The sequence below is a fragment of the Bos indicus x Bos taurus genome, chromosome 1 (genome assembly GCF_003369695.1).
Source record: "Bos indicus x Bos taurus breed Angus x Brahman F1 hybrid chromosome 1, Bos_hybrid_MaternalHap_v2.0, whole genome shotgun sequence".
Taxonomy (NCBI): domain Eukaryota; kingdom Metazoa; phylum Chordata; class Mammalia; order Artiodactyla; family Bovidae; genus Bos; species Bos indicus x Bos taurus.
The window spans coordinates 152121715-152135587 of record NC_040076.1 but is presented as its reverse complement, the minus strand read 5'-3'; the positions used below and the strand labels follow the sequence as shown (position 1 = coordinate 152135587).

Genomic DNA, 13873 nt, shown 5'->3' with positions numbered 1-13873 from the left:
AACACAGTCTCTCCAATTACAAGATGGGGGAGCAGGAGAAGGAGGGAATACCATATAGTAATATAAGCCTTTGAAAGCAAAGTTAAAGCATGGGTGGTTCAGTGGTAGAAAAACTAACATAAATATATTAAATATCACTCACCTTATGCCTAAGTAAGGATAGACTAGTATCTACATGTATTTTATGCCTTCATGATACCTAGCCTTTTCTTAGTTTTTTCAGTATATGTAGACTACATAGTTCACTTGTAAGTCTTCCAAATTGTCATAGATCTCCAGCATTTTTCCTAATATATTTATTGGAAAAACCTGGCTTATATATGGACCCACACAGTTCAAACCCATGCTGTCCAAGGGTCAAATGTATATGCAATCCTGGATTTCTGGCTAGCGCACTTTTCTAAAGAAATGGAAGGAGAAATGGCCTGCCCAGTTATTCCTTTAGCCATTCCTTTTCCTTTCTGTGTGAATATAGAAAGAGAATATTAGAGGGACATTGTTTATAGGCCAATGATAGTTCTGCTCTGTGTGTAGAAGGAATAAGCGAGATTTCACTGTCCCCAAGTGTGGGGCAGGTCAGCCTCCAGCCCAGGGAGCTAAGCCGTGTACTTGTAGCTGTTTTGCTTTTTTCACAATTCGCAGGAGAATCCACAGCTTACCAAACTTTGATAAATACTTTTAATTGGTCTGTTGTTAACAGTGTTTTGGTGAAGAGCCTAGGTTTAAAAGCAGGCATATTCTTAAGAATAATGCAGGCTAAACCGTACAATCATTTTGCAAAGTAAAGCAGATATGTGAAATGCCTTATGCAGTGCCTGCCACAAAATAAAGATCTGTGGGTTGCACTCCTTTTCTGAAAAGCTTGTTGTCCCACATGGTTACTGCACTCTGTTGGTATACAGGTAAGCAACCTGCCAAAGTGGAGTCTATCAGAATACTATTCTGAGGTTTAAAATTAAAGACTTCTCTTGGGTCTGCTGAATTTTTCAAAGGAAACCCCAGGATCTCTATTGGTGTTATTTCCTAATGTGAGGGAAAGTGTTGTTGGTAAAGGCAAAGGAAAGAAGCTGATGCTGAAAAAACAGAAAAAGACAAGAGTCCTGAATGTTTCATGCTCCCCTGTGGCCTTGCCATGTGCCTTCCTTACCAAAACTGTAGTTGTTTGGTGCTCAGCTCCATGAGGTATTCTGGCATCCTTCTGATAGATTCGTTTTACCTAAACAGATTCAATTTAGATTTCTTTCCCTTGCACCCAGTAATGCCATCTAAGGTATGTGTTCAGTAAACAGTAGCTGTTAGGAATAGTGAGAGAAACATAGACCATCTACTAGTCGAAAATACTTTTTACTTAAAGTTCCATCGTTCTGCTAAATGCAGATGATTTTTCATGTTGTAATCTGAAACTTAAAGGTTCCACAGAGGTTCTCAAAGTATTCCTTGGAAGAGAATCATAACAAACATTATAGAACTAGTTGTTAACTCATTTTTATAGTTGTGTGTTCCCAGAGATCTGGGTAGTTGTCTGTCAGAGGCTCTTCTAGAATGCACTGTGTTCTAGGACCCCAAAAGTCGATATACATGTCTCTTACAAGCTGCATTACATTAGTGTATCATTGATTCATGGTGAATTTTCTTCATTAACATTTTAATTTGTGTAAACCTCTCTAGTGCCTGTGGGGTATGTAACTTTCAGCCAGGTGCTGTGGGTATAAAATTAGATAGTTTGCTTCCTCCAGATACTTATTACCTAATTATGAAACCATGACATAAACCAGAGTTGAGCAATAACAAGAATGCCACCTGAATAGTACAAATGATAATGTCGTAATAGAAGCACGGGGTAGAACGATCCCAGTGAATTGACATGGTCCTGAAGACTGTGGCGGAGATGAAATTTGAACTGGGCCATAAAGAGTAGGAAGGATTTGGGCAGGCAAAATGCATTCTTGGTAAAGGAAACAAAGGTGAAAGATGAAAATGTGCCACTATTCTTTCTATTAGTAGAGATTAACTGGTTTCAATAGGCAGCATATTAAAAAGCAGAGACATTACTTTGCTGACAAAGGTCCGTATAGTCAAAGCTGTGGTTTTTCCAGTAGTCACATATGGATGTGAGAGTTGGACCATGAAGAAGGCTGAGTGCTAAAGAATTGATGCTTCTGAACTGTGGTGCTAGAGAAAACTGTTGAGAGTCCCTTGGACTGCAAAGACATCAAACCAGTCCATCCTGAAGGAAATCAACCCTGAATATTCATTGGAAGGACTGATGCTGAACCTGAAGCTCCAATACTTTGGCCACCTGATGCGAAGAGCTGACTCATTGGACAAGACCCTGACCCTGGGAAAGATTGAAGGCAGGAGGAGAAGGGGACGACAGATGAGATGGTTGGATGGCATCACCGACTCAATGGACGTGAGTTTGAGCAAGCTCCGGGAGATGGTGAAGGATGTAAACCTGGCATGCTGTAGTCCATGGAGTCGCAAAGAGTTGGAGATGACTGAGCGACTGAACATCAACTGGTTTCAGCGATAGGTTAGTGCTTTCAAACATCAGGTTAAGGAGGGAGAGTGGAGATGATTGGTGCCACTAAAGGTGATTGAGCTAATGATTTAGTGAATGTGAAATTGCCTTCCAACTTTGATCTGCTGGCACATAAAAATAAAAATTAAAAACGCAACCTGAGGATTCTTCCAGATGGTTCTTAAGTGTACAGAGTGTCACTTCCATACTGAAAAAAACTAGGGTTCTCTTATTTGAAGCATCTTAGACATCCACCAGCGCCCTATAAAACTATATCCCCAAGGCAGAGGTTAACCACTTCTCCGAGTGCAGGGTCTTGAGGACAACCAGCTATCATAACTTACTTTATGAAGAGGTGAAGACAAAGAGTAGATTTGACTCCTTTCTGGGTAACTCCAGCTGAGTTAATGTGGACCAGAAGCTGATACCCAGATTTTTTAACAAAGTTTCAGTCTGATAGTAGTAGAAATAAAAGTAAAAATGATAAGTGGCAGCCAAGAAAGTAACCATTAGAAGAAAGTAAATGGAAAACAGAGAAAAGAAAACTACTTAGAAAATTATAAGAAGTTTGATAAGAAAAAATGAAGTCAGGCCACAGGTTTTGAGGGAGAGTGGTTAGTTTTAAACAAACAATGGTTCAGTGTACAATGGAGCCTTATAGAGTGTGTATAGTAAATTGAGATTCTCAGGTGGTGCTGGTGGTAAAGAACCTGCCTATCAATGCAGGAGACATAAGAGATACAGGTTCGATCCCTGGGTTGGGAAGATCCCCTGAGAAAGGCATGGCAAACCCGCTCTAGTATTCTTGCCTGGGAAATGCTGTGGACAGAGGAGCCTGGTGGGCTAGGGTCCATTGGGTCGAATAAGTTAACAGCATGCACCCTGGAGCCCAACTGCCGGTGCTTCTGTCCTGATTCTGCCAATTCCAGATGAGTAAATTCCTTAAACTTTTTTTCTGTGACTTGATTTCCTATTCGGTATTCATTTTCTTAACCTGCTGAGGTAAAATGCTTAGAGCGGTCCCAGCATATAAAGCAAGCTGTGTGATGCTAGTGCTACTGTCCTTCCTGGTTTCAGCTAATATACACGAAAGCTTCAGCACCTGGAGCAGGGCAGAATTACGGATTTGAGTCACTGCTGCGGAGGATGTAATTGAATCCGTATCAATAGGTGAATTCTTAGACTCTCTATTTCTCCTTATACAGATGTGCTGTCTCTCAGTTTATCATTTCTGTCTTTCACTTAACTATTTTTATATAGTCCCTGGGGTCGCCAAGAGTTGGATACGACTGACTACTCACATAAACATTTCCTCCTATTCCAGCCAGGTCCCCAGATCTGCTTTAAGTTAAAACTTCCACAGAAAATGTTGAGAACGTAGAGGTGCAGTTTGAGTTCCCAGGTTTAACGTAAGGCACTTCCTAGTGGATCTCACCCTTTTCCTGGCCTGTGCTGAGATGCACCATGGATTCCCTTCTTTCTCACAAGTTGTTAACCTTGCTTGCCTGTGTTTTGGTGAGCATTTCAAAGTTCACCATTTCAAAGTTCACCATAAAACAGCATAAAAACTAAAGTATAATTCAGGATGTTTCTGAACACTTTTTAAAAACCTTATTTTGGAGAAATTATTTATGGACACTCCAGAATTTTAAAAAATGGTACAGAGAGGGTTTTGTGTTTCCATCTTTCAGATTCCTCCTATGATGACCTGTTACTTACAGTGCATTATCAGAAGCAGTAAGTTTAGGGTTTTTTTTTTTTGGTTGCACTACAGCATGTGGGAGCTCAGTGCCCCAACCAAGGATCGAACCCGTGCCCCCTGCATTGGAAGCATGGAGTCTTAACCACTGGACTGCCAGGGAAACCCCCAAAGCAGGAAGTTGATACTGGCACAGTACAGCTCAATTAGACAACACATCTTTCTTGGGTTTCAGCAGTTTTTGCATGCACCCATTTGGGGGGAGGAGGAACGGAGTAGTACTAATGTCTTCGTATATAATTCTGGGACATTTTGCCATATGTGTAGATTTGTATAACCACCCACAGGTTCAAGATGGAGAACTGTTGTACCACCACAAAGTAACGTCCTCATTGTCCAGTCACTGGTACGCACTGCACTGGCACAGCATTTGCCTATGGGGCTCGCCTGGTGGCTGAGACGCTAAAGACTCTGCCTGCAATGTGGGAGACCCGGGTTTGATCCCTGGGTAGGGAAGATCCCCTGGAGAAGGGAGTGGCAACTCACTCCAGTACTCTTGCTTGGGAAATCCCATGGACGGAGGAGCCTGGTGGGCTACAGTCCATGGGGCTGCAGAGAGTCACACAGCTGAGCAACTAACACTATCAGCTTTAAGTGGTTAGCAGTCACTAGTCTCCATAAATGTGTGTCCTTTTTTCATCTTCGGGATAATCACTTGTAAGAGCTAAAGCTATTTTTTGTTTTGCTTTTATTGAGGGAGGGTAAATAATTTTTGTAGTCCTGATCATATGCACAAAATATCTTTTCAGAGCACCACGTGAGAACTACAAGAAAAATGTGTTTACTTCAGTGGATATAATCAAAAAGCTTTGTGATCAAATGAGTTAAATTTTTTATTTGCGTCTGTTTTGTGTATTTAATAATTCTAGTTAAGTTTGTTTGAAATACAACATGGAGGTATGGTTTCTTTAAAAACTGATTATGTAAGAAACATTTTTTTTTAATGGGCACTTGGACTTGTAAAAATGCCTGGTATCGGAAGTTATTGAAATGCTTTTCAGCTGATTGAAATGTTATTTTTAATTTTTTATTTTACTATTTGAAACATGTACATGGTAGTAACTCCAGGCAGTACCAAAGGCCACAGATGGTGAGAAGTAACTCTCTCACCCTCAAACTCTCGTGTGTCAGTGATCTTCACCTAGAGGCAGTCACTGTATCTTAAATATACAGGATATCCTTGAGTATCCTTGAAGGATGTTTTATGCATATTCAAGTCTAGGAGTGTGTAGAACCTTTAACACAATTGTTGCTAGGCTGCATTTTTCATTTAACACTTCGCTTTAGAGATGTTCCATTAATAAGGAGCACTGGGGTCTGCTTGTTATTTTAAATTGAAAGCATAGTGTAATATTATGGTTTATAATAGGAAATATATATATTTAGTCTTAGTCTCTATTTCTAGCACAGAAAAAACTTTGACATTTCCTAGGAGGAAAACCGTGGTGCCTTATGTTAATGAGACGACTTTTGGAAAGGGGTCCTTGCCTGTGGAGCCAACCACGTGATCGGAACTTTTAGTCTCACCCTCTGATCTCTGAGGAGAGAAGGGCTGGAAATTGAGTTCAGTTGCCAGCAGTCAGTGGGAACTCATAAACCCACAAGGTGAGGGGTTCAGAGAGTTTCCAGGCTGGTGAACCAGAAATGCTTAAACGTGCCACTGGGCCAGGCCTCAGACTCTGAGGACGGAATCTCCTTTGTTTAGGATCTTGTCCTGTGTTTCTCTTCATCTGACTGTTGTAATTCATATCCTCCAGCATCTTGTGTAATAACCTGGTAATCTAGTTAGCAAACTGCTTTTCTAAGTCTTGTCAGCAGCTCTAGCAGTTAGTCACAGCCAAGGAGGTCAGGGGAACCTGGGTTTGTAGCCAGTCAGCGGTCTGATAACAACCTGAATTTGCTGTTGACCTCTGTGGTGGGGCAGGGAACCCCTCTTGTAGCACTGAGTCCTTAGCCTGTGGCATCTGATGCTGTCCCCTGGCGGGTAGTGTCAGAATCGTGTTAAGTTGTAGGAGAGCTAGCTAGCCTTGGGACGTTGTGTGGATGTGTGGGGAAAAGCCACACACTTTGGAATTGGACATAGTGTTTCATTCCATGGATATACAGCTCCAAGACTCTAATCTAAAAATGTGCACAACTGGTAGTTGATAAGCTAATCAAAGTCTGACAGAAGGAAGCATTTTAAATGATCTTTAATCATTTTACTGTAATAATGTGTAATATTCCAGCTGGTTTTTAAAAATCAGGGTAAGGCTTTTGGTTGACAATGTGGAGTCCACTAACAGGAGTTCAGTGTTACTTTCCTTGCATAGCCCATTGCCCAGGGTGTTAGCTCTAATTCCCATTTGGGGTTTCTTAAAGTGATGTAAGAATTTAGATACCCAAGACAAGCTCTGCATATATTAACTGCCTTAGTGCATCAGTTGTCTTGGCTGCACCCAGTTCAACAGTACTTTTTTTGGTAGCTTGTATTGAGTCTTAATATAGTATTTAACCTAGTGATCATACAGACAATTTGCTTTTTCTTCACTCCTGTTTCTCGGTTTAAATAATATGTAAACAAATCGCACGTGTGATTGCAGGCGCAGTTGGCGCAAGCAGGTGTGTTAGCACACCTCTCTCCCCTTGGTGCACACACCCAGTGATAGGGGTGCACGCGCAGGGCCGGCTGCCGTGGTCTGATACTCAGAACACATGCTGTGCCAAAGTCACCCTTAGTTTTACTCAGGAAACAGAATGTTGATTAACCTGAGTCAGTTAAATCAAGGTTGGTTAAGAACTGCTTGCGTTTCATAATTTTTTAATAACCGTTTGCTTGTTGATGGGCATTTAAATTGTTTCAGCATTTTGCTTCCAACTATGGTCAGTAAATATACTTAAAGTTTTTCTCACACATAGCAGTATCTTTATCTAAAAAAAAAAAATCCTTGAAGTGAAATTCAGCGTGTGTAAGAGGATTTTTTCATTCTAATAAATTTTGTTAAAAGGAACTTAAGTGTTTTATTGTATCATTTTCAGTATTTAACTGCAGCTAAATTTGATAGGTAAAATTTTTTCTTTTAAAATTAATCAATTTGTTCCTTAGTTTTTCCTCTCTACAGATCAAAGGGAAAAAACGTTCATAGTCATAAAATACATTAATAGGATTCAAGGCATTGAGTCATAGAATTCCATACATCTCTCACACATAAATGTGAGTGTGTATGTGTTCTGTGAGTGCTGTGTATGTGGTTTATACTGTGGAGGAGATGTTTTCCTCAGTTTGAGTGGGTTTAAAGAAGGAAAGAAGGTGAAGTCGCTCAGTCGTGTCCGACTCTTTGTGACCCCATGGACTATAGCCTACCAGGCTTCTCCATCCATGGGATTTTCCAGGCAAGAGTACTGGAGTACGTTGCCATTTCCTTCTCCGGGGGATCTTCCTGACCCAGGGATACCATAGGGTAGAGAAGGAAATGGCAGATCACTCCAGTATTCTTGCCTGGAGAATCCCCATGGACAGAGGAGCCTGGAAGATTACAGTCCACGGTGTTTCAAGAGTTGGACACGACTTAGCGACTAAACCATTGACCACCAAATACCATAGGGAAGTTTGATGTGTTAGTGATTAACACTGAAAAGCCTTCAGCCAAGGATCCTTTTATTGAAGTGATTAAGTTTAGGACTCAGCTTTGAATAAAGCCTTATATTTTAGTGCTTCTGTGTTAGCTTTTTCAATGACTATTTGTCCGATAATTGCTATGCAAACCATTTGTTTAATGGGGTATGTATTGGAAGAAAAAATACGATCTTGTGGAAATTAACTGGGCTTTAGAGAGACAAGAACTCTTAGCTTATAAAACAACAGTAACAACTACTATATCAACCTCTTTTTTTTTTATCACCTGTTACTATTTTAAGGACACAAATATATTAACATTATATGAAGAAATGTATATGGGGCCAGTTATAATTATGTATTATACATATTTTCTAATAATTTTATATAAATACATCTAAACCTTTTTAGAATTGCCTGTGAATATTTTTAACCCCTGTTTTGATTAGCAGTTTTTTCCCCTAATTTATTCCCATTTGGTATAACAATCTTTTCTTAGTATAATTGGAGTATTGCCAAACTGGAAGATTATTGTGATGTGAAATTTTTCATTTTTTTAGTCTTGAAAGTTACAATATCATAATACGAGACACCTCCAAAAATACCCATTTTATGATTGTTATTTACTTACTTACTCATGTGTGGCCGCACTGGGTCTTTGTTGCTGCCGCGTGGGTTTTCTCTAGTTGCAGTGCATGGCGGCTGCACTCTTAACTGCGGTGCTGGGGCTTCTGCGTTGCTGTGACTTCTCTTATTGTGGAGCACGGGCTCAGGAGTTGTGGCACACAGGCTTAGGTGTCCCTTGGCATGTGGGATCTTCCCGGACCAGGGGTCAAACCCATGTCCCCTGCACTGGCAGGCGGACTGCCAACCACTGGACTGCCAGGGATGTCCATGATACCTATTTAAGAATTTTATTTCTCTTAATAGTCTAGAAGTCAGTGGTTCAGCTGTTTGTTGTTGGGGCAGCTTTGCTCTACAAGATCATTCAGTATGTTTTGCTTAAGTCTTGTAGGATATTAGCCTACCTCTGCATGGTCAAAGCTGGCACAGTTTGACACGTGCTATTCAGTGTGAGGGAGGTGGGAAATGTTAGTCTTGGCTCTGGAGTAGTTTCTTTTAGGCTGAAGTTGTCAAAGTTGTGCCGTTCCTTTCTCCCACACATGATCTGTCCACACTAAGTAACAATGCTTCAAGGCATGCTAGGAGTCTGTTCTCTTGCTGGGTGGGTCAATAACCAGGTAAAACTTTATTCCTCTGGGCAAAGAGGGAAACGGGTAATGAAAAAAAACTAACAGTCTGGCTCAAAAAACCAGTATCTAAACATTTGGTTGTAAATTTCAAAATAAATATTTGTAAATGAATAGCTTTCTCAGATGCAGTGACTTCAGCAACACTGTTGAAACTTTAGATGAGGTATACTTTGAACTGAACCTGTAAATGTGACGTTACTCTAAGATCCTGCTTCTCAAACTGGAGGACCTTATTGTTGAGGCAAGACGTGTACACAGCCTTGCGCTTAGATATAGCTTCCGTTTCTAGAGGAAGGTTGGAAGACTATGTATAGGATAGGAATATATTTTAGAGCCAAAACCAAAATTGGCAGGAACTTTAAGAAAAACCTTAAGATTATTTTAAGAGATAATTTCAGATCCCCAGAGATATTTTCTACTTTTGCCACTGTAGTTCTATGGAAACATTTGAAATGTTCCCTGGTGAGGAACATTTTGATAAGCAACCTTTTTGGTTTGTTAGGGTTTGTTTTATAAACTGTGTGAAATTGTGGAAATATATTTGGGGTAGGTGGGCAAGTAGTGTGAAGTAAAGGAAATTTTCCTGTATATTTTAGCAATGTAAATCTTTATTCAAAGAAAGTCTAAGAAGCTATTGCTTTGTCATCTTAGATTTATCTTTTATTCTTTACTGTATTTTATACTATTCTTTTAAAGCCAAAATATATTTTTTAGGCTTTTCTTCTCCTAGCAAAGAAATACTCTGTTAATGGGACTTGCATACTAGAGTTGTGGAAGTAGTAAGCTAGTTTATAGTGGGTTTTCTTCATTTAAAGTATATTAAAATTAACTTTATATTAAAATTTATGTTCCACCTTTCCTTCTTATCACAGGACAATGAAAAGAGAACTCCACTGCATGCTGCTGCCTATCTTGGAGATGCAGAAATCATTGAATTGCTTATTTTATCTGGTATGGTCAGCTCTGTGTAAGAGCACATCATGTATATTTTTGTCATGAATATTTATTAAACCTCACTATTTCCTCATATTTGTTAGACAACCTGAAACTTGTTTATCCTAGAAGTAATGATCTCATAACATGTCCCAGGTAGTCTTCTGGTACTGAGTACATTGGAAAACAAGTCACCTCCTTTGTGGAGCATATAACTGAAGAAAAACAGGCTACAGATACAAGTAAACTTTACAGCATGTAAAATGAGATAAATGCTATGGGAAAATGAAAAAATAGATCAGAATGAGGTCAGCCCTCTGTATTCATGGGTTCTGTATTCATGGATTGAACCAACCATAGGTGAAAAATAGATTGAAAATATTCCAGAGTGTTCAAGGGGGGAAATTTGAATTTACCATTCAGTGGCAGCTATTTACATAGCATTGTATTCTATTTACTGCTATTTATATAGTGTATTAGGTATTATAAGTAATCTAGAGAGAATTTAAAGTATTCAGAAGCACATGTATAGGTTATATGCAGATACTATAACATTTTACATAAGAACTGAGCATCTGTGAATTTTGATATCCACAGGGAGTCTTCCAACCAGTTTCCGTGCGAATGATGAGGGACAGCTATGATAGAGTGGGATAAGCATTATATAGGGTTGGGTGTTACACAAAGTAGTCATACAAGGCCTCATTGACCACAGAGTTACTAGAAGCTGATTACAGTTCTTCAAGGAGGAGGTGATGGTAGCTTGGAGCTAGTCTAGCATTGGAGGGGTAAGAAATTATATGATAGTAGGTATATTTTGAAAATGATGGCAGCAAGATTTATGTCTTTAAATATCATATATCTAATTCTTTTTGAGGGCCTGTAAAATTTATTTTAGGAAATTGTACTTTATTTTTAACTTCTAAACTGTTCAAAACCTTATATATGAAGAAATGGTATAACAGTCTCCTATAGAATAGCTCCTATGGCAGTCAGACTTCTTGCAAACCTAAAATAGGTGATCAAAGAGAGCTTAGAAATATTTTTGTAGTACCCAGATTATTTTACAATAATCTGATACTTATTGAGAAAGGATGCTTATGTTCAAATTCAGCTTGTGTTGTCAGATTGCACAGAGATATGCATAAGGCAGTTGGAGAGATAGTATCATTCCTTTGATATTTGGGAGAAGGAGCACTGAAGAGACATTCTGAGTGAAAATCCTACTAAATAGTAGCCTGAACAGAATTTTTGCCATAATAAATTAATAAATTTTTTTTACTGTGGTTTTTATAACAAGTTGCATGAGTGTATAGAGTTATATTAGGTTGGTGCAAACGTAATTGTGCTTTCAGACCATGAATTTTAAATAATTATAACTAGGCTCAAACACATCTTTATTAATCAAAATATGAACCATTATAATCAGCACATTTTTGCCAATGAGAAATAAGTTTGTGTATTCCTATAGCATAAAAATCTGTGCTTCAGGATTTGACAAACTCTTGGAAAGCATTTTCTGCCTCCAGCTGGTCGTGGAAGCATTTTCCTTGCAAAAAGTTATTGAGATGCTTCAGGAAATGGTAGTCGGTTGGCAAGAGGTGTCAGGTGAATATGGCAGATGCAGCAGGACTTTTTAGCCCAGTTCAACTTGTGAAATGTTGGTTGTGCAACAGGCGGTCAGGCGTTGTTGTGGAAAAGAATTGGGCCCTTTCCATTGAACGGTATCTACTGCAGGCGTTTCAGTCTTCGGTGCATCTCATTGATTTGTTGAGCATACTTTGCAGATGTAACGGTTTTGTCATGATTCAGAAAGCTGTAGTGGATGGGTAACAGACAACCAAACAGTGACCATGACCTTTTTTGGTGCAAATTTGGCTTTGGGGAGTGCTTTGGAGCTTCTTGGTCCAACTATGAACACTGGTTTTCATTGTTTAAAATCCACTTTTTGTCACACAAAATAATCTGATCGAGAGGTGGCTCATTGTTGTTGCAAAGAGTAAAAGAAGACGACACTTCAAAATGACAATTTTTTTTGTTTTTGGTCAGCTCATGAGGTACCCATTTATTGAGCTTTTTCACCTTTCCAGTTTGCTTCACGTGTCGAGTAACCATAGAACTGTCAACACTGAGTTCTTTGGTAACGCCTTGTGTAGTTGTAAGAGGATCAGGGCTGTAGTGATCAAAACAGCATAGTATTGACATAAAAGGAGGCACACTGATCAGCGGAACAAAAAGAGCCCAAAAATAAACTTGTGCGAATCATGGTCAATTAGTTTATGACAAAGAAGCAAGGATATATAGTGAGGAAAGGACCATCTCTTCAGTAAATGGTTTTGGGAAAACTGGACAACTGTCTTACATTATACACAAAAATCAACTTAAAATGGGTTCAAGACTTGAGCATAAGAATCATACTCGTAGAAGAATACATAGACGGTAAGACTGATCCTTGGCCTTAGTCTTGGTGATGACATTTTAGATTTGACACCAATAACAAAAGAAACAAAAGCAGATATTACAAGTGAGACTACATCAAACTTCAAAGTTTCTGCATAGCAAAGGAAACCAACAAGACGAAAAGGCATCCTGCAGAATAAGTGAAAGTAATTTGCTAATCACAGCTCACTCCAGTATTCTTGTCAGGAAAATCCCGTGGACAGTCAGTCCATGGGTCGCAAAGAGTTGGACACCACTGGGCAACTGCAGAGATGGGCTCAATAAAGCCCATTCATGCAAAGATGAGCTCAATAAAGGACATAAATGATATGGACCTAACAGAAGCAGAAGATATTAAGAAGAGGTGGCAAGAATACACCGACAACTGTACAAAAAAGATCTTCATGACCTAGATAATCACGAAGGTGTGATCACTCCCACTCACCTAGAGTTGGACATCCTGGAATGTGAAGTCAGGTGGGCCTTAGGAAGCATCACTACGAACAAAGCTAGTGGAGGCAATGGAATTCCAGCTGAGCTATTTCAAATTCTAAAAGATGATGCTGTGAAAGTGCTGCACTCAATATGTCAGCAAATTTGAAAAACTCAGCAGTGGTCACAGGACTGGAAAAGGTCAGTTTTCATTCCAATCCCAAAGAAAGGTCTTATGTTTTAATGGAGGACATAATTGCAAGTTAATGTATATAGTTTGTCATGCGATGATAATTGCTATGGATAAGGTAAAGGAATAGTATGTTGGGCAGGGATCAGTTGCTATTTGTGTTGGATTATGAGGAAAGAATTCAGGGACATACGAGGAGATAACTGAAGCAAATAAGGAAGAGAGCCTTGCGTGTGGTGCAGTAACTTGGTGGAAATGAAGAGATAAGAACTAATACCACAGAGTGTAGCATGTGTGAAGGCAAGTGAAAGAAGCAGCAGGGAATAAAGCAGAGGTGGGCGCATTCCAGTTAAGGGCTTGCTTTGGCCCTTAAAGTGATCTGGAAAACCAGTGGAGGGACAGCCTGACCTGGGTTTTTACAGATTCGTTCTAGCTGTGGCTTCAGATTCTTGACTGTGTTTTAAGGCATATCTATTTTGCTTTTGGTTGTTTCTAGGCTTTCATCTTTAACTGCTTTTTTCCTTTTCTCGATCCTGGTCTGCCAGCTCTCATCTCCTTGCATTGTCTTATGTCTTTCTTAGAGCTCTTTGAGGTCTTTGCTCAGAATTTAATTTCTCTGAAGTTGTGTATAACACATGCGTGCTCAGCCGCTTCTGTGCTGTCTGGCTCTCTGCAGCCCTATGGGCTGTAGCCCGCCAGGCTCCTCTGTCCATGGGATTCTCCAGGCATTAATACTGGAGTGGGTTGCCAT

At 39.6% G+C, this 13873-nt stretch overlaps 1 protein-coding gene across 3 annotated transcripts in view; it reads left to right on the top strand.

Annotated features, from left to right (window-relative positions):
• ANKRD28 (ankyrin repeat domain 28) overlaps positions 1 to 13873 on the top strand; it is a 217960-nt gene that overhangs the window by 126383 nt on the left and 77704 nt on the right. For all 3 annotated transcript variants that reach the window (XM_027549361.1, XM_027549374.1, XM_027549368.1), the window contains one exon: positions 10001 to 10079. In XM_027549361.1, coding sequence (XP_027405162.1) covers positions 10001 to 10079 — 79 coding nt within the window. The remainder of the gene's footprint in view (positions 1 to 10000; positions 10080 to 13873) is intronic.